This window comes from Pleurodeles waltl, chromosome 9, assembly GCF_031143425.1.
Source record: "Pleurodeles waltl isolate 20211129_DDA chromosome 9, aPleWal1.hap1.20221129, whole genome shotgun sequence".
NCBI lineage: Eukaryota > Metazoa > Chordata > Amphibia > Caudata > Salamandridae > Pleurodeles > Pleurodeles waltl.
This window is the reverse complement of record NC_090448.1, coordinates 1181006639-1181030302: the sequence shown is the minus strand read 5'-3', so window position 1 is coordinate 1181030302 and position 23664 is coordinate 1181006639. Positions and strand designations below refer to the sequence as shown.

General features: G+C 55.0%; 1 protein-coding gene across 1 annotated transcript in view; it reads right to left on the bottom strand.

The window, feature by feature from the left end:
- Positions 1-787: 787 nt before the first annotated feature.
- Positions 788-23664, bottom strand: part of PSMA6 (proteasome 20S subunit alpha 6) — a 74207-nt gene continuing 51330 nt past the window's right edge. The window contains exons 6-7 of the mRNA XM_069209119.1: positions 5343-5437; positions 788-939 (exon numbers count right to left, since the gene is read on the bottom strand). Coding sequence (XP_069065220.1) covers positions 882-939; positions 5343-5437 — 153 coding nt within the window. The 3' untranslated portion in view covers positions 788-881. The remainder of the gene's footprint in view (positions 940-5342; positions 5438-23664) is intronic.

Sequence of the window (23664 nt, the reverse complement as noted above, 5' to 3'; positions counted from 1 at the left end):
TCATACCACCATCAATCTCCAGCGGTACCATCCTTTCCTCCACACTTACCACCATGAATCTTCAGCAGTACCGTCTGTTCCTCCACATGTACCACCATCTCTCTCCAGGGGTACCGTCCGTTCCACGAGTACCACTACCTCTTTCCAGCGGTACCGTCTGTTCCTCCACACGTACCACTATCTCTCCCCAGAGGTACCATCCGTTCCTTCACACGTACCGCTCTCTAGTGGTAGTAGCCATTCCTCCACATGTACCACTCTCTCTCAGCAGCACCATCAGTTTGTCCATACGTACCACCATATCTCCCCAGCGGTACCATCCATGCCTCCAAACACCACAACCTGCCTCTTCAGTGGTACTATCCATTCCTATCTGCCTCTGCAGTGGTACTGTTCCCTCCCCCACACATTACAATATACCTCTCCAGCTGTACCATCCTTTCCTCTACACACCACAATCTGCCTCTGCAGTGGTACCATTCAATACTCAACACTACAATCTACCTCTACAGTGGTGCCTTCCATTCCTTCACACACTACAATGTACCTCTGCGGTGGTACCATCCATTCCCCCACACACTACATTCTTCCTCTCCAGCTGTAGCATCCGTTCCTCCACACACCATAATCTGCCTCTGCAGTTGTACCATGCAATGCTCCACACACCACAATCTGCCTCTGCAGTGGTACCACTCAATACTCCACCCACCACAACCCACCTCTCCAAAGGAGCCATCCGATCGTCTTGTGCCACTATGTGCCAATAAAGGACTGCAGGTGCAACAAATTTTTCCAAAACCAGTTTATTTCTAGAGAGTAAAACAAAATGCAGCAAGGGGCGTCCGGTATTGGGTACAGAGAAAAGGAAAGAAAACTGGAGTCTAGTCCCGCTCAGCAAGAGCTACCAAGTGCACGTCGATCTCTGCTTCTGTGAGGATCCTGGAAGGAACAAAAGGAACATGGATAAATCCAAAGTATTTATAGAGCCTTGCGTTGCGCAATTCTGAACACCTAGGCAAAAGACACAGTGAAATCACAGCTAGGCAGAGGACACAGTAAAATCATATATTTATAGAGACTAGCACTGCGCAATCAGGGAAAGTTCTAAAACAGACATCGGTGAACCCCACAGGTTTATAGAGTCTGTGGAACCTGGGAGACCTTCAAAGCAAACACTGGTGAATCCTATAGAGAGGCTTGCAAAGCACAACCTGGGAGGCCATTAAAGCAAACACTGGTGAATCCTACAGAGAGCCTTGCAATGCACAACCTGGGAGACCTTCAAAGCAAACACTGGTGAATCCTACAGAGAACCTTGCAATGCACAACCTGAGACCTTCAAATCAAACTCTGTTGAATTGTACAGAGGCTTGAAATCAACAACCTGGGAGACCTTCAAAGCAAACACTGTTGAATCCTATAGAGAAGCCTTGCAATGCACAACCTGAGACCTTCAAAGCAAACACTGGTGAATCCTACAGAGAGCCTTGCAATGCACAACCTGGGAGATCTTCAAAGCAAACACTGTTGAATCCTATATAGATCCTTGCAATGCACAACCTGAGACCTTCAAAGCAAACTCTGTTGAATTGTACAGAGAGGCTTGAAATCAACAACCTGGGAGACCTTCAAAGCAAACACTGGTGAATCCTATTGAGAGACTTGAGATGCACATCCTAGGATACCTTCAAAGCAAACACTGGTGAATCCTATAGAGAGCCTTGCAATGTACAACCTGGGAGACCTTCAAAGCAAACACTGGTGAATACCTAGGATCTATAGATGTTACAATCTGCAACCCGGGAGACCTTCAACGCAAACAGTGGTGAATCTTATAGAAAGCCTTTCAAAGCACAACCCAAGAAACCTTGAAAGCAAACACTGGTGACTACCTAGTGTCTATAGATCTCACAAATTGCAACCCGGGCAGCTTCAAAGCAAACACCAGTGGGTACTTGAGGTTTATAAATCATTGTGATGCACAAACTGGTAAAGCTTCAAAGCAAACAATGGTGAATCTTAAGGTTATAGAGACCCTCGCACTGCAATCTGGGAAAGCTTCAAAGCAAGCACTGGTAAATCCCTGGGGTTTATTGGCCCGGAGGCTGTTCAACCCAGGAGAGCTCTTCAAAGCAAACATTGATGAATCCTATGGGTATAGAAAGCCTTGGAATGCATAACTTGGGAGAGCGTCAAACCACACACTGGTAAAACCCTGGAGTTTATAGAGCCTTACACTACACAACCTGGGAGAACTTCAAAGCTAAGATTGGGGAATCACTTGGTTTGTAAGGATTGAAATGCACACCCCACGAAACCCTCAAAGCAACATTAGTAAATCCCTGTGGTTTATAGATCCTCGCAATGTGTAACTGGGAGAGCTTCAAAGTAAAGACTGGTGAATCCTACGGGTTGAGAGCCTAGTACTACGCAACCTGGGAGAAGTTCAAAGCAAACACTGGTGAATCCCTGAGGTTTATGGAGACCCTGCAATGCTCAACCCAGGAGAGATTTAAAGCAAACACTGTTGAATCCCTGGGGTTTATAGAGGCTTGCAATGTGCAACCTGAGTGAGATTCAAAGCAAAGATTGGAGAATACAAAAGGCTTATAGGATCTTGAAATGTGCAGCCTGGGAGAGCTGTGAAATAACATTGGCAATCACCAATTCGGGGACATGCTTCATCATCGGGCTTTGTCCCTCGTCAGGCTGGGAATACTCCACCAATCCCACATTACTACATTCACTACCAGCAAAGATTTCTAAAAGACCTCCAGCAAAGAGCCCCCTTGAGGGGCCCAGTCAGGCATTGCAGTGCCGGCCTGACGAGGAGCAAAGCCTGACGATGAAGCATGTCACTGAATGGCGAGTGAAGCTCTTGTTCCCAATCTTGAACACTCAGGGACCTATTGATTCCTCCCCGATTGGGTAGAGATGAATCACCCTCACTGGAACTGTGCATCCGTTTTTTTGTGAATCTTATATGTGCGCAGCGCACCCTGGAAGAGCTCTAAAGTAAACCAATGGATTCCAGGGGTATATAAAGTCTCTGATTTCACAACCCAGGAGGGCATTACAGCAAACCCTGCTGAATTCTGTGGTACACAGAGGCATGTGCTGTGCAACTCTGGACATCTACAAAAAGGGCATTCTGAATCCTACGGGTTTATAGGGCCAGCTCTGCACAACTAAGAGCGCCAAAGCAAAACAGTAGGGGCCTGATCTAGAGTTTGGCCGACAGGTTACTCAGTCACAAACGTGACTGATATCCCGCCCACTGTATTACTATTTCCATAGAATACAATGGGATCGTAACACGGATGGAACATCCATCACGATTGTGAAGGAGTAACCCCATCCGTCAAAGTCTCAAACAGGCCCCAAGGCTCTGGTTTCTGGAGCCTCTCACTTTGCAGCAAACTTCTCTGAATGTCAGGGGTATCAAGAGCCTCACACTGCGGAACTATGAGCATCTATAGAGAGGACATTGTGCAATCCTACAGGTATATAGAGGTCCACCCGCTGCACAACACAGACACTGGCCTCAGCACATCCTCCAGCCTGCGCCCGTTAATCCCATCAGTTTACGTAGACCCTTACGACCACGGTTTAAACACAGCCCGCAGTGCCCAACCAGGGCATCTTCAAAGCTGCCTTTGGTGAACCTCCTAAGATTTTCAATACTGCCCCTGGCTGCGCAGGCCAGAAGAGCTCGATACAGTATATTGATAAGCTCATGGATTTTACGCTGCCTCAACTCGCACATGCATGAAAGGGCTTCATATAGGACTGTAGTGCATCTCATGGGGTCTTAAGATACAACCTCGATCAGCACACGTCAGCAAAGCTACAAACCGCACATTCTGAATGTCACGGGTTTACTTACAGCCACACACTTTACAACCCAGGAAAAATATACATTAGACATTGGTGACCCTCATGGAAACATGTACCTACTCACAGCGTGCAGCCTGAAAGAGCCCTCAACTGCACACTGGTGACAATGCGGGCTCCATGCTCCCCAAACTGCACATACCTGGGCAACCACAAATCACACATTGGTGAACACATGGATTTTATGAACAGCACAGTACTGTGGAATCCGGGGCAGACTTCAGAGTATCGCGTGAGGTTTTTTACGCAGCCACATGTGGCGTATGTCACAACAGGTTCAAATCTGATATTTGTGTGTCCCAGAGGCTCCAACCTCGTGGTTCACAATGCAGCACATCTATGGCTAAGGAGTGGACCCTGCACACGACTGGGAAGACTGTAAACCTATAAAGCATCATTTCCATAGGGGTCACCATAATTGCAAAAGTGGAAGCGGCAGGGGAGGAAAGCATATATCCACTGGACTACCGCACAGAGGTCACCATAGCAAGCTGAGAAAAGCACAGGCACATGAGGGGCACACAGTACCACGCAAGGGCAGTGGACGGAGGAATGTATGGAGACTAGTAACACACAACTGGATCACACATTTGTGCACAGAATGGACTGCCACAGTAATACCAGATCTACCTGCAAATGTAGAGGACTACTGAGGGGTTAAACAGCCACATGCAGACACCGGTACAGCGGCTGCATGCAAAGAAGCGACAACAGGTACAAGCAGAGTGTGTGAAAGTCATGGGTACAGGTGGTCGGAGGAATGGTCAGAGAAGGATCACCCCACAGTGACAGGCAACTGTAAGAGGCTAGCAAAGCCACAAAGCCAACAGATTTAATCTTTGGGGTCTATTAGCTTTGCCAATGTTTTTTTAGCCTTGCTGTGCAGTATCCCCAGACGCTGTGCAGCATGGCCAAAAAAAGGGAGAAGGGTGCTCAGATGACGCAATCGTATCATTTTGTAGCCGCATGCACCACGTATGTGAGCAGAACCCACACACTACCATGGAATGCTTTAACCAAAAGAAAGTAGTGCTTGAAAAGCATGCAATGGGAGCAGGGAAGCCAGACAATCAAGATAGATGGTAAAGAGACTATGCTCCATGGGAGGGACAACCACAAGATTAATGAACTAGGGACGAATACGGAGGCGGCTAATGAGAGTGACAGGGAAAGCACACCAGTAACTGTGCCCCAAGCCCCTCTATGTCTTGTGACAGACAGTGCATGCACTGTCTAGTAGGCTCGACCTTAAAAGGAGCTGTTTATGCAGAGACAGACAGGTATGCTGGTAAGTGGACTGACACAGGTACAATGGGCCCACCAGAGACAACCGGTGCACGCTCAGTGGACGTGCCCTGGAATCGCCAAAGTACCAGAGATTCACAGCTGCTGAGAAGAACCACACCGGTCCCCAACAATCACTATGACCATCTGCGAACGGGACACACCTGAATTTGGGGTTTTCCACGGTTACCACTCCCACCTCCAGCTCCGAGGGCTTGAAGTCGATGGACAGCACTGTGGACAAGCAGGTGATTGCAGTCTGAAAGTCGAAAAAAGAAATAAGTTATCAGATCTTATCTTCTGAACATTTATAGAGCGCGTGGCTACCCTCGGGCATCCCAGCGCAAGAAACGCAACACGGATTACAGAGCTGCGCTTAAAAAGTGAACTCCCCACCTCCCCCTTCCCTCAAACGTCATGGCTGGTAACGGGCCAAGGACGGACCAGCAGGGAATCGAGGCCTTTACACCCTGCCCTCCGCAGGTATGATGCACACCGCACCTTTCAAGACCTCGCCACCTCCATGCCAGACGTTTTGCATCACTATCAGTGCTTGAAAATGTCCTGTTTGTAAGCGCTAGGTAGGCGCCTTTGATGACACCAGGCAGCCACGTCCCTCCCACAGAGACCCCTCTGATCAGCAGAATCCTCTAAAGCGGGTGAAATAGTCACCATGTACATAGATGCAGCACTCGGGGTGAGAACTGTGGGTGTTCTGTTTATTCAAGCGGATCAACCATACACTGCTCCAGTGGTATTCAACGTTTTAATGCTGTACCCCTCCCCCCCATGGGGAAAAAACATCACTGGACCCCCCCTCAGAATTTTTCACAATTATTCTATTAAGTTGGCAATGTTTAAACATGTCAGTTAAGTTCTGTTACCTTTTTAATACTGCAATCCTTTTTTCTGCTTGAAACAAAGCACTGCTATCTGCATAATGCTTCTTTTGGACAGAGCCTGGCGCCCCTTCTGGGATCAAGTGAGTCTACCCCCCTCCCTCCCCAGTTTGAAGAGCCCTGCACTACTCTGATCTGGAGAGCTGAAGCCTTGTTAGACCAGATGTAAGCCTGGCTGGTGGGAGTGTGGCTCTGCTCCACTCACAGCCCCTCCAGCCTCCTGCACACGCAGGAGTCAGCAGGCTATTGTAGGATAGCTCTTGGGTTTTCCTTCAGCCCCAAATCCCTTTCGCATCCCAACCCCATTTGTCTCCTCCACAGCATGGCCAGAAGGCCTGCACTGGGGTGCAGGGCATGTACCAGCCCCAGGAGGCAGAGCGGGCAGCCTACCGCCACATCCTCACACAGGGAGGCAGGGCACGTACCAGCCCAGGAGGCAGAGCGGGCAGCCCACCGCCACATCCTCACACAGGGAGGCAGGGCACGTACCAGCCCAGGAGGCAGAGTGGGCAGCCCACCGCCACATCCTCACACTGGGGTGCAGGGCATGTACCAGCCCCAGGAGGCAGAGCGGGCAGCCCACCGCCACATCCTCACACAGGGAGGCAGGGCACGTACCAGCCCAGGAGGCAGAGCAGGCAGCCCACCGCCACATCCTCACACTGGGGTGCAGGGCACGTACCAGCCCCAGGAGGCAGAGCGGGCAGCCCACCGCCACATCCTCACACAGGGAGGCAGGGCACGTACCAGCCCAGGAGGCAGAGCAGGCAGCCCTCCGCCACATCCTGACACAGGGAGGCAGAGCGGGCAGCCCACCACCACATCCTCACACAGGGAGGCAGGGCACGTACCAGCCCAGGAGGCAGAGCGGGCAGCCCACCGCCACATCCTCACACTGGGGTGCAGGGCATGTACCAGCCCCAGGAGACAGAGCGGGCAGCCCACCGCCACTTCCTCACACTGGGGAGCAGGGCATGTACCAGCCCCAGGAGGTAGAGCGGGCAAGTCCACCGCCACATCTTCACACAGGGACGCAAGGCATGTACCAGCCCCAGGAGGCAGAGCGGGCAGCCCAACGCCACATCCTTACACGGAGGCAGGGCATGTACCAGCCCAGGAGGCAGAGCAGGCAGCCCACCGCCACATCCTCACACTGGGGTGCAGGGCACGTACCAGCCCAAGAGGCAGAGTGGGCAGCCCACCGCCACATCCTCACACTGGGGTGCAGGGCATGTACCAGCCCCAGAAGGCAGAGCAGGCAGCCCACCGCCACATCCTCACACAGGGAGGCAGGGCACGTACCAGCCCAGGAGGCAGAGCAGGCAGCCCACCGCCACATCCTCACACTGGGGTGCAGGGCACGTACCAGCCCAAGAGGCAGAGTGGGCAGCCCGCCGCCACATCCTCACACTGGGGTGCAGGGCATGTACCAGCCCCAGAAGGCAGAGCGGGCAGCCCACCGCCACATCCTCACACAGGGAGGCAGGGCACGTACCAGCCCAGGAGGCAGAGCAGGCAGCCCACCGCCACATCCTCACACTGGGGTGCAGGGCACGTACCAGCCCAAGAGGCAGAGTGGGCAGCCCGCCGCCACATCCTCACACTGGGGTGCAGGGCATGTACCAGCCCCAGGAGGCAGAGCGGGCAGCCCACCGCCACATCCTCACACAGGGAGGCAGGGCACGTACCAGCCCAGGAGGCAGAGCAGGCAGCCCTCCGCCACATCCTGACACAGGGAGGCAGAGCGGGCAGCCCACCACCACATCCTCACACTGGGGTGCAGGGCATGTACCAGCCCCAGGAGACAGAGCGGGCAGCCCACCGCCACTTCCTCACACTGGGGAGCAGGGCATGTACCAGCCCCAGGAGGTAGAGCGGGCAAGTCCACCGCCACATCTTCACACAGGGACGCAAGGCATGTACCAGCCCCAGGAGGCAGAGCGGGCAGCCCAACGCCACATCCTTACACAGGGAGGCAGGGCATGTACCAGCCCAGGAGGCAGAGCAGGCAGCCCACCGCCACATCCTCACACTGGGGTGCAGGGCACGTACCAGCCCAAGAGGCAGAGTGGGCAGCCCACCGCCACATCCTCACACTGGGGTGCAGGGCATGTACCAGCCCCAGGAGGCAGAGCGGGCAGCCCACCACCACATCCTCACACAGGGAGGCAGGGCACGTACCAGCCCAGGAGGCAGAGCAGGCAGCCCTCTGCCACATCCTGACAGGGAGGCAGAGCGGGCAGCCCACCACCACATCCTCACACAGGGAGGCAGGGCACGTACCAGCCCAGGAGGCAGAGCGGGCAGCCCACCGCCACATCCTCACACTGGGGTGCAGGGCATGTACCAGCCCCAGGAGACAGAGCGGGCAGCCCACCGCCACTTCCTCACACTGGGGAGCAGGGCATGTACCAGCCCCAGGAGGTAGAGCGGGCAAGTCCACCGCCACATCTTCACACAGGGACGCAAGGCATGTACCAGCCCCAGGAGGCAGAGCGGGCAGCCCAACGCCACATCCTTACACAGGGAGGCAGGGCATGTACCAGCCCAGGAGGCAGAGCGGGGCAGCCCACCGCCACGTCACATCCTCACACAGGGACACAGGGCATGTACCAGCCCCAGGAGGCAGAGCGGGAACCCCACCGCCACATCCTCACACATGACATGTACCAGCCCCAGGAGGCAGAGCAGGCAGCCCACTGCCACATCCTCACACAGGGAGGCAGGGCACGTACCAGCCCAGGAGGTAGAGCGGGCAAGTCCACCGCCACATCTTCACACAGGGACGCAAGGCATGTACCAGCCCCAGGAGGCAGAGCGGGCAGCCCAATGCCACATCCTTACACAGGGAGGCAGGGCATGTACCAGCCCAGGAGGCAGAGCGGGGCAGCCCACCGCCAAGTCACACCCTCACACAGGGCATGTACCAGCCCCAGGAGGCAGAGCGGGCAGCCCACCGCCACATCCTCACACAGGACATGTACCAGCCCCAGGAGGCAGAGCTGACAGCCCACCACCACATCCTCACACAGGGAGGCAGGGCATGTACCAGCCCCAGGAGGCAGAGTGGGGCAGTCCACCGCCACATCCTCACACAGGGAGGCAAGGCATGTACCTGCCCAGGAGGAAGAGCGGGACAGCCCACCGCCACATCCTCACACAGGGACGCAAGGCATGTACCAGCCCCAGGAGGCAGAGCGGGGCAGCCCACCGCCACATCCTCACACAGGGACGCAGGGCACATACCAGCCCAGGAGGCAGAGCAGGGCAGCCCACCGCCACATCCTCACACAGGGACGCAGGGCATGTACCAGCCCCAGGAGGCAGAGCTGGCAGCCCTCTGCCACATCCTGACGCAGGGAGGCAGAGCGGGCAGCCCACCGCCACATCCTCACACATGACATGTACCAGCCCCGGGAGGCAGAGCGGGCAGACCAACGCCACATCCTTACACAGGGAGGCAGGGCATGTACCAGCCCAGGAGGCAGAGCGGGGCAGCCCACCGCCACGTCACATCCTCACACAGGGACACAGGGCATGTACCAGCCCCAGGAGGCAGAGCAGGCAGCCCACCGCCACATCCTCACACAGGACATGTACCAGCCCCAGGAGGCAGAGCTGACAGCCCACCACCACATCCTCACACAGGGAGGCAGGGCATGCACCAGCCCCAGGAGGCAGAGTGGGGCAGTCCACCGCCACATCCTCACACAGGGAGGCAAGGCATGTACCTGCCCAGGAGGAAGAGCGGGAGAGCCCACCGCCACTTCCTCACACAGGGACGCAAGGCATGTACCAGCCCCAGGAGGCAGAGCGGGGCAGCCCACCGCCACATCCTCACACAGGGAGGCATGGCACGTACCAGCCCAGGAGGCAGAGCAGGCAGCCCTCCGCCACATCCTGACACAGGGAGGCAGAGCGGGCAGCCCACCACCACATCCTCACACAGGGAGGCAGGGCACGTACCAGCCCAGGAGGCAGAGCAGGCAGCCCTCCGCCACATCCTGACACAGGGAGGCAGAGCGGGCAGCCCACCACCACATCCTCACACAGGGAGGCAGGGCACGTACCAGCCCAGGAGGCAGAGCGGGCAGCCCACCGCCACATCCTCACACAGGGAGGCAGGGCATGTACCAGCCCAGGAGGCAGAGCAGGCAGCCCTCCGCCACATCCTGACACAGGGACGCAAGGCATGTACCAGCCCCAGGAGGCAGAGCGGGCAGCCCACCGCCACATCCTCACACAGGGACGCAAGGCATGTACCAGCCCCAGGAGGCAGAGCGGGGCAGCCCACAGCCACATCCTCACACAGGGACACAGGGCACGTACCAGCCCAGGAGGCAGAGCGGGCAGCCCACCGCCACATCCTCACACAGGGACGCAGGGCACGTACCAGCCCAGGAGGCAGAGCGGGCAGCCCACCGCCACATCCTCACACAGGGACGCAGGGCTCTCCCTCAGAGGAGCTTAGTGATAAAATGACCAAAAACTCGATTTGCAGCAGAATTTTCTGAAATATGCGGGTTAAAGACAGGTTTTGTAGACGGTCCTGAAGTGGGAACTGGGGAAAGTTTCCAAAACTTCAGGCTCTGGAAGCAAATACAGGATCAGTATTTCTCGACTGCAACAAATCACGCGAATGTATACTTTGGATAAACACTGGGCGCACTTCATGCCACAGGAGAAGCAGTACTTGTACAGGGTGCTGATACCACCAGGATAACGGCAGCAACAAGTCATGCCAGCTTTAAATACTGGGCAGGACACAGTGCCCATCACTGCTCCTTGGTCATCTACGTGTCTGCGCCACCAATAAAACAGAGATTTGATGTAATCACAGGCTGTGGCATGTCAACACTGGAATCAGATGCCAGCCTCCACATGGCTGCAGGGTCAGTGCGCCTCATGTGACCCAGAAGGCCTGTGGAATGTCACGACAGTGGCAGATACCAGCTTCCACATGACTGCCAGATCGGTGCAGCTCAGGTGACCCTGGGGGCCTGTGACGACACTGACATCGGATACCAGATTCCACATGACTGCAGGATCGGTGCAGGTCAGGTGACCCCCCCCAAAGGCCTGTGGCCTTTCACGATACTAGTATCAAACAGCAGCTTCCACACGGCTGCAGGATCCGTGCCTCTCAGAGGACCCTGGAAGCCTGTAGCATGTCACAACACTGGCAGATACCAGATCCACATGACTGCAGGATCTGTGAGGCTCAGGTGTCCCCGGAGGCTTGTAGCCTGTCACAACACTGGCAGATACCAGATCCACATGACTGCAGGATCGGTGCAGCTCAGGTGTCCCCGGAGGCCTGTGGCATGTCACTACACTGGCATCGGATACCAGGTCCACACGGCTGCAGGATCGGTGGAGCTCAGAGGATCCTGGTGGCCTGTAACATGTCACGACACTGGCAGATACCAGGTCCACACGGCTGCAGGATCGGTGCAGCTCAGGGGACCCCTGGGGCCTTTAGCGTGTCATGACACTGGCATCAGATACCAGGTCCACACAATTGCAGGATCGGTGCAGCTCAGAGGATCCCGGTGGCCTGTGACATGTCACGACACTGGCAGATACCAGGTCCACACGGCTGCAGGATTGGTGCAGCTCAGAGGGCTCCGGAGGCCTGTGACATGTCACGACACTGGCATCCAATACCAGGTCCACGTGGCTGCAGGACTGGTGCAGCTCAGAGGACCCCGGAGGCTTGTAGCCTGTCACAACACTGGCAGATACCAGGTCTACATGGCTGTAGGATCGGTGAAGTTCAGAGGATCCTGGTGGCCTGTAACATGTCACAACACTGGCAGATACCAGGTCCACACGGCTGCAGGATCGATGAAGCTCAGAGGACCCCTGGGGCCTTTAGTATGTCATGACACTGGCATCAGATACCAGGTCCACACAATTGCAGGATCGGTGCAGCTCAGAGGATCCCGGTGACCTGTGACATGTCACGACACTGGCATCCAATACCAGGTCCACACGGCTGCAGGATTGGTGCAGCTCAGAGGACCCCGGAGGCTTGTAGCATGTCACGACACTGGCAGATACCAGGTCCACATGGCTGCGGGATCGGTGCAGCTCAGAGGACCCCGAAGGCTTGTAGCATGTCACGACACTGGCAGATACCAGGTCCACACGGCTGCAGGATCGGTGCAGCTCAGAGGACCCCTGGGGCCTTTAGCATGTCATGACACTGGCATCAGATACCAGGTCCACACAATTGCAGGATCGGTGCAGCTCAGAGGATCCCGGTGGCCTGTGACATGTCACGACACTGGCAGATACCAGGTCCACACAGCTGCAGGATTGGTGCAGCTCAGAGGATCCTGGTGGCCTGTAACATGTCACAACACTGGCAGATACCAGGTCTACATGGCTGTAGGATCGGTGAAGTTCAGAGGATCCTGGTGGCCTGTAACATGTCACAACACTGGCAGATACCAGGTCCACACGGCTGCAGGATCGATGAAGCTCAGAGGACCCCTGGGGCCTTTAGTATGTCATGACACTGGCATCAGATACCAGGTCCACACAATTGCAGGATCAGTGCAGCTCAGAGGATCCCGGTGACCTGTGACATGTCACGACACTGGCATCCAATACCAGGTCCACACGGCTGCAGGATTGGTGCAGCTCAGAGGACCCCGGAGGCTTGTAGCATGTCACGACACTGGCAGATACCAGGTCCACATGGCTGCGGGATCGGTGCAGCTCAGAGGACCCCGGAGGCTTGTAGCATGTCACGACACTGGCAGATACCAGGTCCACATGGCTGCGGGATCGGTGCAGCTCAGAGGACCCCGAAGGCTTGTAGCATGTCACGACACTGGCAGATACCAGGTCCACATGGCTGCAAGATCGGTGCAGCTCAGACGATCCCGGTGGCCTGTGGCCTGTCACGACACTGGCAGATACCAGGTCCACACGGCTGCAGGATCGGTGCAGCTCAGAGGACCCCTGGGGCCTTTAGCATGTCATGACACTGGCATCAGATACCAGGTCCACACAATTGCAGGATCGGTGCAGCTCAGAGGATCCCGGTGGCCTGTGACATGTCACGACACTGGCAGATACCAGGTCCACACGGCTGCAGGATTGGTGCAGCTCAGAGGGCTCCGGAGGCCTGTGACATGTCACGACACTGGCATCCAATACCAGGTCCACGTGGCTGCAGGACTGGTGCAGCTCAGAGGACCCCGAAGGCTTGTAGCATGTCACAACAGTGGCAGATACCAGGTCCACATGGCTGCAGGATAGGTGCAGCTCAGAGGACCCTAGAGGCTGCCGACACAAGGAAAGTTCAGTTCAGTACCTCCATATAGGTGCCCCACCTTACACTAAACAAAAAACACAAACTGACAAAGCCAACAGGTGTCGTCTTTTGGACCTATTTATTTTCCAATGGTTTTAGCCATGTTGGACAGCAACCCAGAGGCTGCAGCATAGCTTTAAAAAAAAGAAAAGTGACATCCACGGCAGGCCAGGCCGTTTGTTAGGCGCCCGCACCCACAGAATGACGCAATGTGTAAGGTTTACAAGTTCCTTGTAAGGAGGCAGTCACGGGATACTCATGCAAAGCACAGCTATCTCTACATGACTGCTTCCTGCTGAGGGGAGCCAGGGGCCCAGGAGGGGCCTCGCACACGGCTGGATGTACAGGAAGGACGGTGCACCCGGTACTACAAGCAGTGTGTACACGGGGATCCTTACCTGGTACCCAGCACACACCGGGTGCCAAACGGGCATTCATAAAATCATGTTCCCGCTCTTGCAAAGGAGACGGAATCACTAAGGAAATTTTTAAAAAATCCAGTATCTGATGATACTATAAAGTGTTTTTCTTAAGAAACCCATTCCTGCAGACCTGTATAAATTCTGCATGTGTGAAGATATCAAAGCATTTACAGAAAAGTATCAACTGTGCTGCACAAACCTCCTTAAAAACATACGTCACATAATATCAAGCTCCTTGCTGCATAATTTAATTAAAACAGCCGCATAATTTACTCAAAACTGCTGCATAATTTGGCCTTCCACTGAGGATAATTTCAGCTGTTTCCATGACGGATGGGTGTGTGTAGACAGGTTCACAGCCACAGTACGGTTCATGAAGAAAGCGACCTCGTGTGCCTGGCACAAGTGCCAGGGGGCAGACCTTCACCGGGCGGGGGCAGGAGGCAGGTTTCGCAGAGCTCTCCCTAGGGCGGGATGAACCGCACACCAGCGGTGGATTCAGTCCTTGGGGTCGGCTCCTCCACCTACAGACGGGGCTCTAGGTGGGCCCAGCAGCCTGGCACAAGTGCCGGGGGGGAGGGCAGGAGGCATGGGGCAGGTACCGCAGAGCTCTCCCTAGGGCGGGGTGAACCGCACACCAGCGGAGGATTCAGTCCTTGGGGTCGGCTCCTCCGCCTACAGACGGGGCTCTAGGTGGGCCCAGCACCCTGGCACAATTGCCGGGGGGCAGAGCTTCACCGGGCAGGAGGCATGGGGCAGGTACCGCAGAGCTCTTCCTAGGGCGGGGTGAACCACACACCGGGGGGGGAATTCATTCCTCCCCCCCTAATGACGGGGAGTGAAGGGGAGCACCCTCTTGCAGATGGGCAAACAACTAGATTGGCAGATGGCACGACTCCCCGACCGCCAGCAGTACAAAAATACAAAAACGCCACAACTTGAGGAGAGGAAGGGAAGGAAAGGGAAGGGAAAAACGGGGAAAAGAAGAAAATGGGAACGGGGACAATAGGAAAACAAAAAAAGATCCCTTCTAGCGCCTAGACACGACCGAAGCTCCCCTGGAAGTGAAGCCAGTTACAATTCAAAGGTGAGGGGCCAGCTCGGGGCCCTGCACCCGGTGCACACAAGGGGGTGTTAAGAGGGGGGGGGGGGGGGGGGGAGGCACACACAGCCAGTGAACTACAACAAAAGAAACCTGGCCGAACGGCAAGGCTCATAGGCGCTATAGATCAGGACAGCGCTGGAGGAATGTGCCACCCTTCTGGCATAGTTACCACCACTGTCTGCCTGATGTCGGTGTGTTGAGACTAATTCACTGGGATCCTGCTAACCAGGACCCCAAAGACTGCTCTCTCTCCCTACATTTGGTTGCTGATAGACATTTCACACCCACAATTGTCATACTGGTGCACCCATGTAAGTACCTGGTATATGGTACCTAGTCATCCAGGGCACTGGTACACCAGGGGTCTCCCATGGGTTGCAGCACGTATCATGCCACCCGTGGCAGTCCATGCAAACTACGTCTGCCACTGCAGCCTGTGTGAAAAGGAGCATGCACCCTTTCACCACTCACTGTAAGTCACCTCTCTGGTAGGCCCTTCAGCCGGAGGGCAGGGTGCATGCCTCTGAGTGTTAGGGTACCCCTGCATGAGCAGGGTGCCCCTAAAGACTCCAGGCCAATTCCTGGACTCGAAGTACGGAGAAGCCATCTGAAGGTACGTAGTGGACACTGGTCAACACAAGTGGTCCAACTACATAGTGGCTTCTCCGAACCTAGGCATGTGTTTGGTATCAAACATGTTGGAATCATGCTACTACACCCATTCCAGTGTTAGTTGCATACCATCATGTACTCTGGGGGTTCCTTAGAGGATCTCCCACTTCTACCTATGTAGCCTTACAGGGGTCTAACTGCACACCTGTGCTGCTGCCGATCCCAAACACTGTTCTCCCCTCCTTGCTGCTGAGCCAGGCTCAGGCTGGAGGCAGAACAAAGGGTTTCCTGCATGGGAGAGGAGTGACCACCTCCCCCTGCGTATTAGGTGTCTAAGGCCTGGGGTGGGGTGGCCTCTGAGTGCCACCGGACTGCTTTGAAGGGAACATTTGGTGCCCTCTTTGCATTATCCGGTTTGCACCAGGTCAGGAACCCCCGGTTCCCACTATGGTGTGTAACTACACAAAGGACAGTGGAGTGACCACCCCACTGTCCAGCTCCTCCCCTAGGGAGGTGCACAGAGCTCTGCCAGGTGGCCACGTGATTCTGCCATCTTGGAAACAAGATGGGCAGAGGCCCCTGTGAGCATCGGACTAGTTAGGCCAGGTAGATGACATCCCTGATCCCCTCAGATAGGTGGGTCATTCAGAGATGACCAACCTTCTTTTAGGGTTACTTAAGGGCTCTCCTGTGGGTGGGTCCGCAGATTTGTCGAGCAAGATTCTGCAAGGAACTCTGCAAGACATCTGCTCCTGGCCTCTAGAACCACTGGCTGGTTGGAACTGAAACATCTGCTTCTGGTAGGAAGGCTCCCATTCCAACATTGTTTCCCTGGATCCTGCAAGAACTCTGCAACACCCAAGACTGTGCATCCTCTAGGGTCACAAGGACTCTGTTTGCACCAGGAAGCACAAAGGAACCTCCCTTGGAGTAAAGGAGTCACTCCCCTGCATCAGTAGGCCTCTCAAGGAAATGTCTAATGGTCAGTGGGGTCTGCTGTCGACGGACACCTGAAGATCCTTCTTTACAGGTGGTGAGTCTGTGGCCTTCTCTGGGTCCCGCTGGTCTTCTGACCAACCTGGAAGACTGTGGGCCCCTGCTTCTGCCACTGGAATTGAACCCATGTGCACCTTGACTGTTGCACTTGCCAAAGCTTGACGACTCTTCCTCCAGGACATTTTCAGACACCAAGAAGCCCCGGCCTCCAGCACTCTGGAACTCTAAGATCAGCCACTGTCCTGCAACATGGGGCATCTGTTTTTTTGTGCTTCTGAGGCCTCCTTGTGACTCCCTGTGACCATCTGTGGGTCACTCGTGGGGGCTCCAATGACTTCTGCTGGCCTTCCTGTGTACTGTGGGCCAGCCCCCCACCCCCGCAAGGCTAGAGTCTCTTGGGCTTTGCTGGTCACCAAAACTTTGCAAATACTTCTTCAGCTCCTAGCATTTGCCAGTGCTTATTGGTGACCTGGCTGGTCACGGACTCCTGCAATCCAGCAACCACCGAGGGACAGCTCGCAGGAGACTCCTGGGATCTTCTGCAGCTCCTGGACCCTGCAGCTGGACGACTTCTTCTGGGTATTCTGGGGTGGGGGCACGCTCATCCTTCCTCTTGCCTGCTGGTTTCCTCAGGATCCACTGGGAAGGGTCCTGAATTCCACGAACTCCAACCACTACTCTCTGTGTTAGCCCATGGGTAACTACCTTGCACCTGCTTGCTGGGGACACTTACCGTACTTACCTCTGGTGTTTCTATCTGCCCCACACTTACCTTGGTTGGAGTCACCATTTCACATTCCACTTTTTTAGTATATGGTTTGGCCCTTCCATAGGGCCCTCTGTATTTTTATGCTATGTGGGCTGGATATTTTGTGTACATAGTGTGTAATATCTCCAAAGGGGGGGATATACCAAGGATAGTCTAGTAGTAGTGTTGTAATAAAGTATCCTTTATTTTAGCAACATGTGTGGTTCTTTCTTGTGAGTGAGTTACTGTCTGACTATTGTGGCATTGCAAGTGCTTTACATTTCTCCTGGATAAGCTTTAGCTGCTAGTCTCAGCAACCCCTTGAGAGCTTCTGCTGTCTGGACACCTATTCCCTATCACCAAGGGGTCACTATCACTAGATTCCTCCAACTATGCTAGAAAATTAGCACTTTCCTACAGAACACAGTCAGACAGAAGACATTAAGTGGCACAATGTGCTGCTGCTAGGAGCTATAACACATCACATACAGCACCAGTATCCCTGGACCCGCTCCAGGGCAGGCACTGTGGCACTATATGCTGCTGCTAGGAACTATAACACGTCACATACAACCCCAGTATCCCTGGACAGGGCAGGCACTGTGGCACTATATGCTGCTACTAGGAGCTACAGGCACTGTGGCACTATATGCTGTTACTAGGAGCTACAGCACGTCACACACACTACCAGTGTCTCTGGACCCGCTCCAGGGAAGGCACTGTGGCACTATATGCTGCTACTAGGAGCTATAGCACGTCATATACAGCACCAGTGTCCCTGGACCCGCTCCAGGGCAGGCACTGTGGCACTATATGCTGCTACTAGGAGCTATAGCACGTCATATACAGCACCAGTTTCCCTGGACCAGCTTCAGGGCAGGCACTGTGGCACTATATTCTGCTACAAGAAGCTACAGGCACTGTGGCACTATATTCTGCTACTAGGAGCTACAGGCACTGTGGCACTATATGCTGCTACTAGGAGCTATAGCACGTCACACAGCACCAGTGTCTCTGGACCGCTCCAGGGCAGGCACTGTGGTACTATATGCTGCTACTAGGAGCTATAGCACGTCATATACAGCACCAGTTTCCCTGGACCAGCTTCAGGGCAGGCACTGTGGCACTATATTCTGCTACAAGAAGCTACAGGCACTGTGGCACTATATGCTGCTACTAGGAGCTATAGCACGTCACACACAGCACCAGTGTCTCTGGACCCGCTCCAGGGCAGGCACTGTGGCACTATATGCTGCTGCTAGGAACTATAACACGTCACATACAACCCCAGTATCCCTGGACAGGGCAGGCACTGTGGCACTATATTCTGCTACTAGGAGCTACAGGCACTGTGGCACTATATGCTGCTACTAGGAGCTATAACACGTCACACACAGCACCAGTGTCTCTGGACCCACTCCAGGGCTGGCACTGTGGCACCATATGCTGCTACTAGGAGCTATAGCACGTCATATACAGCACCAGTGTCCTTGGACCCACTTCAGGGCAGGCACTGTGGCACTATATTCTGCTACTAGGAGCTACAGGCACTGTGGCACTATATGCTGCTACTAGGAGCTATAGCACGTCACACACAGCACCAGTGTCTCTGGAACCACTCCAGGGCAAGCACTGTGGCACTATATGCTGCTACTAGGAGCAATAGCACGTCATATACAGCACCAGTGTCCCTGGACCCGCTCCAGGGCAGGCACTGTGGCACTATATGCTGCTACTAGGAGCAGTAGCACGTCATATACAGCACCAGTGTCCCTGGACCCGCTTCAGGGCAGGTACTGTGGCACTATATGCTGCTACTAGGAGCTACAGGCACTGTGGCACTATATGCTGCTACTAGGAGCTATTGCACGTCACACACAGCACCAGTGTCTCTGGACCCGCTCCAGGGCAGGCACTGTGGCACTACATGCTGCCACTAAGAGCTATAACACGTCACATACAGCACAAGCGCCTCTGGACCCGCTCCAGGCAGGCACTGTGGCACTATAAGCTGCTGCTAGGAGCTATAACATGTCACACAGCACCAGTGACTCTGGACCCGCTTCAGGGCAGGCACTGTGGCATTATATGCTGCTACTAGGCGCTATAACATCACACACAGCACCAGCACCTCTGGACCCGCTACAGGGCAGGCACAGTGGCACTATATGCTGCTACTAGGAGCTATAATACATCACACACAGCACCAGTGTCCCAGGACCCGCTTCAGGGCAGGCACTGTCGCACTATATGCTGCTACTAGGAGCTATAACATGTCACATACAGCACCAGTATCCCTGGACCCGCTTCAGGGCAGGCACTGTGGCACTTTAAGCTGCTGCTAGCAGCTATAACATGTCACACACAGCACCAGTGACTCTGGAGCCACTCCAGGGCAGGTACTGTGGCACTATATGCTGCTTCTAGGAGCTATAACATGTCACACACAGCACCAGGTCAGGCCCACACGAGGACTGGCAAGACCTCACACTAAGCTGTGGTTGAACACCAGGCCACACCACACACCAGAACACACAGAATGCAGCCAGGAAGAAGACGTTAAGTGGCACTATATGCTGCTGCTAGGAGCTATGTCACACACAGGACCAGGTCAGGCACTGTGCCCACACGAGCAGGATCTCGCACTAAGCTGTGGCTAAACACCAGGACACCACACCGCAGGACCCATCACCCACCAGGACCCACCACACACCAGAGCACACACCAGAACCCACACCACACACCAGGACCCACCACACACTAGAGCACATACCAGGACCCACACAGGACACACCACAGACCAGGACCCTCACCACACAGCAGGACACACCACACGCCAGAGCACACACCAGGCCCCACACCACACAAATGGACACACCACACGCCAGAGCACACACCAGGCCCCACGACACACCAGGACCCACACCACACACGAGCGCACACACACCAGGACCCACACCACACACGAGCGCACACACACCAGGACCCACACCACACACGAGCGCACACACACCAGGACCCACACCACACACGAGCGCACACACACCAGGACCCACACCACACACGAGCACACACACACCAGGACCCACACCACACACACACACACCAGGACCCACACCACACACACACACCAGGACCCACACCACACACGAGCGCACACACACCAGGACCCACACCACACACAAGCGCACACACACCAGGACCCACACCACACACAAGCGCACACACACCAGGACCCACACCACACACGAGCACACACACACCAGGACCCACACCACACACCAGGACCCACACCACACACCAGGACCCACACCACACACCAGGACCCATCACACACCAGGACCCATCACACACCAGGACCCATCACACACCAGGACCCATCACACACCAGGACCCATCACACACCAGGACCCACACCAAGACACAAAGAATGCAGCCGGGCAGAAGACGTTAAGTGGCACTATATGCTGCTAAGAGCTATGACATGTCACACACAGGACCAGGTCAGGCACTGTGCCCACAAGAGCAGGATCTCGCACTAAGCTGTGGCTAAACACCAGGACATCACACCGAAGGACACACCACACACCAGGACCCACACCGCAGGACACGCCACACACCAGGATCCACACCACACCGCAGGACACACCACATACCAGCGCACATACCAGGACCCCACACCACACACCAGGACACACCACACACTAGAGCACACACCAGGGCCCACACCACACACACACAGAACAGGACCCACACCACAGACCAGGACCCTCACCACACAGCAGGACACACCACATACCAGAGCACACACCAGGACCTACACCACATCACACACCAGGACCCACACCACAAACCAGGACACACCACAGCACAAATCATGACCCACATCACGATACACCACAGACCAGGACCCTCACCACACAGCAGGACACACCACACACTAGAGCAAACACCAGGACACACCACACACTAGAGCACACACCACAGCGCACACACACTAGAGCACACACCAGGACCCACACCACACACCAGGACCCACACCACACACGAGAGCACACACCAGGACCCACACCACACACGAGAGCACACACCAGGACCCACACCACACACGAGAGCACACACCAGAGCACATACCAGGACCCACACCACACACTAGAGCACACATAGGACCCACACCACACATTAGAGCACACACAGGACCCACACCACATACTAGAGCACACACCAGTACCCACACCAGGACGCACACCAGGATACACCACGCATAGGGGACACACCTCACACCAGGACCCATACCACACACCAGAGCACACAGCAGGACCCACACCAGAGAACACACAATGACACGCCACACACCAGGACAGACGGAATGCAGTCAGGCAGGCTGGTGACGTCACCTCTATGCCCTCTGCACTTCTAGGGAACTTCCAGTGAAAGGAGGTGAGAAGAGAAACCAAAAGCACTCAAGGAGCAAAGAGTACAAACACCTCCTTCCAAGTAGGGATCGGGCCTCTCAGGGGGCAGAGTGCAAGGAGAGGGTGCTATGAAGCAGGGCAACGCCTCACTGTTAAGGGTGGGGACAGAGGGGAGGGCTGAGGTGCTCACTAAAGGCAGGGCAGATAGAGGACGGCGTTACCTCAGGGGCAGAAAGGAGGGCAGAGGAGCCCAATAAAGGCAGGGCAGGCAGAGAGGGCTGTTACCTCAGGGGCAGACTCCACGGAGAGGAGGGCAGAGGTGCCCACTAAAGGCAGGGCAGGCAGGTGGTGCTGTTTCCTCAGGGGGCAGAGATGCCCACTAAAGGCAGAACAGGCAGAGGGCGCTGTTACCTCAGGGGCAGATTCCATGGAGAGGAGGGAAGAGGTGCCCACCAAAGGCGGAGCAGGCAGGTGGCGCTGTTACTGCAGAGGACTCCATGGCAGGGCAGAAAAAGGGAGCTGCCTCCCCTCTATTATTATAATTATTATTGTGAGTTTTACAATGCGCAGAGCTGCCCAAAGGGTTTCCCAGCGCAGAAGGGCAAAGATAGGGTGCACAGGTCCGCAACTTAGAAGGTCGGGAGCAATTAGAAAAGCCAGGTCTTTAAGTCTTTGCTGAAGGAGAATGTGGAATTAAAGGTCCTTAGAGCTTCTGGCAACGAATTGCAGAGTTTGGGGCACAAGTAGGAAAAAGATTGTCCTTTCATACGTGCAAGATGACATCTTGGTACTGCAAATAGAGAATGATGAGACGACCTGAGAGGTCGAGTGGGCCGATAAGGCTTGATCAGCTCCTGAATATATTGCGGCCCAATTCCCTGTTTAGCCGTAAACATGTAACACAGACATTTAAACTCAACTTGTTTAGAAATCCTACGCCAGGGTAGTTCCCTCGGCAGGTGGGAGACTGAGGCGGACGAAGATGAAAGTGCACCCTGCGCTAGCTGGAGACGGCGAATGGCTGCCGTATCTGCGCCGGAATAGAGCACATATCCAGAATCTAATCTGGCTATTCCTAAAGCTTGAATAACAGGCTACAGGAATGACAGGGGAATGAGCCAGATGATTTTTTTTAACCATCTAAGAACAGCGAAACAATGAGCTGCTACCGCTGCTCTATCTCCACTGAGCTTCAGGGAGTTTTTCTTCATCCAGCCGGAGGTTTTCCTTTAGCACAAGTTCAGAATCGATGGATCCAGATTCTGAGCCGATGACAGCAAGAAAATAATCTGCATGTCATTGGCATAGGAGAATAGGTCAAGCCCACAGCTCTCTCTGAGGTCCGCTAAGGGACGAATATAGATGCTGTAAAGGGCTTAAATCTGAGCCTTGGGGAACACCAGAAGACAAACCTGAGGTTTGGATTTAGTTTCAAACGAAAACACCTGAAAAACGCGATCCACTAAAAGGGAAGCAAACCTTTAAGGCCAAGAGTCTCCAGCCTATCGACCAGGGTAGAGTGGGAATACCATGTCTCCAGCCTATCGACCACGATAGAGTGGGAATACCGTGTCTCCAGCCTATCGACCAGGAAATACCGTGTCTCCAGCCTATCGACCAGGATAGAGTGGGAATACCGTGTCTCCAGCCTATCGACCAGGATAGAGTGCGAATACCGTGTCTCCAGCCTATCGACCAGGATAGAGTGGGAATACCGTGTCTCCAGCCTATCGACCAGGATAGAGTGGGAATACCGTGTCTCCAGCCTATCGACCAGGATAGAGTGGGAATACCGTGTCTCCAGCCTATCGACCAGGATAGAGTGGGAATACCGTGTCTCCAGCCTATCGACCAGGATAGAGTGCGAATACCGTGTCTCCAGCCTATCGACCAGGATAGAGTGCGAATACCGTGTCTCCAGCCTATCGACCAGGATAGAGTGCGAATACCGTGTCTCCAGCC